Source organism: Drosophila miranda, chromosome 2 (assembly GCF_003369915.1).
Source record: "Drosophila miranda strain MSH22 chromosome 2, D.miranda_PacBio2.1, whole genome shotgun sequence".
NCBI lineage: Eukaryota > Metazoa > Arthropoda > Insecta > Diptera > Drosophilidae > Drosophila > Drosophila miranda.
This window is the reverse complement of record NC_046675.1, coordinates 25113827-25116550: the sequence shown is the minus strand read 5'-3', so window position 1 is coordinate 25116550 and position 2724 is coordinate 25113827. Positions and strand designations below refer to the sequence as shown.

General features: G+C 43.0%; 1 protein-coding gene across 1 annotated transcript; it reads right to left on the bottom strand.

The window, feature by feature from the left end:
- Nucleotides 1-1101: 1101 nt before the first annotated feature.
- LOC108157591 lies at nt 1102-2724 on the bottom strand. Its single transcript, XM_017289718.2, has one exon. It carries the CDS (start codon nt 2658-2660, stop codon nt 1206-1208), a length of 1455 nt encoding a protein of 484 aa, XP_017145207.1. The 5' UTR covers nt 2661-2724; the 3' UTR covers nt 1102-1205.

Sequence of the window (2724 nt, the reverse complement as noted above, 5' to 3'; positions counted from 1 at the left end):
CATTATGTTAATTATTGGCAATTGCTGGGGAATTTCTCTCCACACACAGATAACCTTTATGCACTTCTATAATTCTAGAAAGTACCTACGAGTATTTATAGAGGGTAAAAGTTATGATGGAACCGCTCCCAGACAAAGGCTGGCCCAACAATAGAACCGAATCCCATCTCCATTAGCCATTTCGTTTCCACCTGCAACAAAATCTTTCATATACCAAACTGAAAGTCATTGTTGTCCTAACCAAAAAAGAAAGAACCAAAACACAGCGGAATCCATTTCACTCCCGTGCTGAACAATGGACCAAAGTGCATGTGGGAAAATGGAACGGGCAGTGCATATATAATAGATGGATTCTAGGATCCAGAATTACAGAGAAATTTAAACGCAGGGGAAATTTAAAACCGAGCCAAATCATTAATCACATTACAACACTTTCACTCCCTTGGATTTTCATTAGCCAACTGTCAAATGCTGTTAACGATTCCCTGATCTGTATACCTCCATCCTTCAGAGGGAGTGTCCATGTCCTTTAGGGTGCTTAACTTGTTTGCTTTGTTGGGGGTTGGCCCCTTGGTATTGGGCCCTTAATTGTTATTTGGACAAATTGTTGTACGTTAACCAGCCAACGATTAATGATGTGGTCATTCCTGCCCTAAAGTTGGAGGATGGAGTCCTTACCCTGATTTCCTCCGCCCCAAAACTGGAGGGTTGGATAGACCATAAACCGCATCGGTTGCTTGGAATATTTATAAGGATTTGCCCGCAATTAAATCTTTACTAATTGCCACAACAACAAGACAATTAAGAAAATATGCCAAGAAATTATAAAAATATCAAAAGGAAATACAGGGAAAGGGTTAATCAGTGCTTGAGGAACAGTTTTATGGGTCTGTTCAGGAAGAATCCATGACGCCATTCAATTATAGAAGGAGACATGTTTAATGAAAAGTTCAAATAAATTAAAAGAAATGTTTCAAAAATAGGAAAAATACATAGAATTTCTGTCAATTTTTGTAATTTTTGGTTTGTTACGGGTTTCTTTACAGGGTAAACATTCTTATATAACATGAAGAATATAAATAAAATATGAACCGGGACAGCTATAGTGTCTGAAACTTTTCCATATTATTTATTTTGTGATTTAGAAATAAATGCTCACTAAATATGAGCCTTTTATATTGAAAAGCAATCTTATTATGAGATTATTAATCAGAATCTATTATTTCGATGATTTCAGAATTCTCATCCGGAGTGGGTTGGACTCGGACCTCATCCAGTTTCTGCTGTGTGGCATAGAACTCCTCGTCGGTCTCGAATATTATGTGACTGCTGCGCTGCTCTTGGGAGCGGAAGGGCGGCATCAAATTCTGCAGTGCGGCCTCAATGTGTGCGTTGGCATTCAGTTCGCTGACCAGGTCGATCATCATCGAGTAAGAGATACGCAGGGAGCGCATATTATTGTCGCGCCAGTTGTCGACGGTGCTATGAATATCGCGTAGCTCTGAATCATTGCTGGCGAAGATATATTCAACACGGCAGCCATTATAAGGAGTCAGATACACATAGTTAATGGGCTTATTTGTGATATTATTCTCAAACATCTTCCGTGGTGTTCGGGGCGTGGAGCTGGTGAGATCCACGGTATTCGGTGAATCTTTATCAATGGAGGTAGAGCTGCTGCTCATTATACTATCATCGCTGCTGCTCTCCGTACTGTCTTCGTACTCGCTACTGGTGTCCCCATCCGGGAAATTCACTGGTGTCGGATCGAGCTTACTAGAAAGCGATAGTTTCGAGCGCAGAAACGTTAATTTCTTCAATTCCGTCATCAGGAGAAGGTAATGAATCTGGCCATCGGGGCGCACAGTCTTCAGAAACAGGCGTGATTTGTAGACATGTTTCAACAGTCGCAACATCAGCTGTGTGGGCGTGATGTGGCCAAGAAGCTCGTTGAAGTCCAGTGGAGCTGCAGGGGACACTCGAGTACCCATGCGCAGGGCATCCGCATGGAGGCACACGGCCTTCGATAGGAAAGTGCCCAACACCCTGGAGCAACCGGGGCACTCTACGCGACGACGCCTAGGGCAGTAGATCATTTTAGTGTCGAATTTTATGTGATTGGCAGACATCACAATCTGATTGGGGCCGTAGTAAATCTGGTCGAAGTGTGCAATGTTCTTAACCTCCAAGCTATCCCAGATGTCGCGTGGCAATCTCATGTTGAGTCCGGGCAGCGGAGCAACGAGACGGTATGCTCGCATCTGACTCAGTTCTATGGCACAGTTGCTGCAGTGCAGAGAAAAGGGCTTGTTGGCCACCAGGTTAATGCGCAAACACTTGATCCCCACCCTTACCGCTTGTTTCATCAGACGCTCTAAATTCACTTCGCAAAGCATCAGTTTGAGAAAAATGCAGTCTATGAGTACTTTGGTCTCATTAACATTCTCAATATTGAAGTATTCTCCCAATACGATGCGGTGCTGGGTGTTTTTCTCGATCCAGAATATTGCACTGGTACTAATCTCAATATTTTTGATGACCTCCTCATTCTCGTTGTCGCTGGAGATTGTGCCCGGCTTGAACAAGTCCAACGATTTCACCAACACCACACTGAGGCAATTGCTGCCCACAAGCTCTGATATCACCTGATCCAGCGGCATTGTTGCAAATTTGATTAAACTTTATATTTTCATGTGCAAAGAAAAATGCAGCCTGTGTTGGAAG

Bases quoted from the DNA above. Each gene is read 5' to 3' on its own strand.
- LOC108157591 (XM_017289718.2), bottom strand. From the start codon at position 2,660: ATGCCGCTGGATCAGGTGATATCAGAGCTTGTGGGCAGCAATTGCCTC.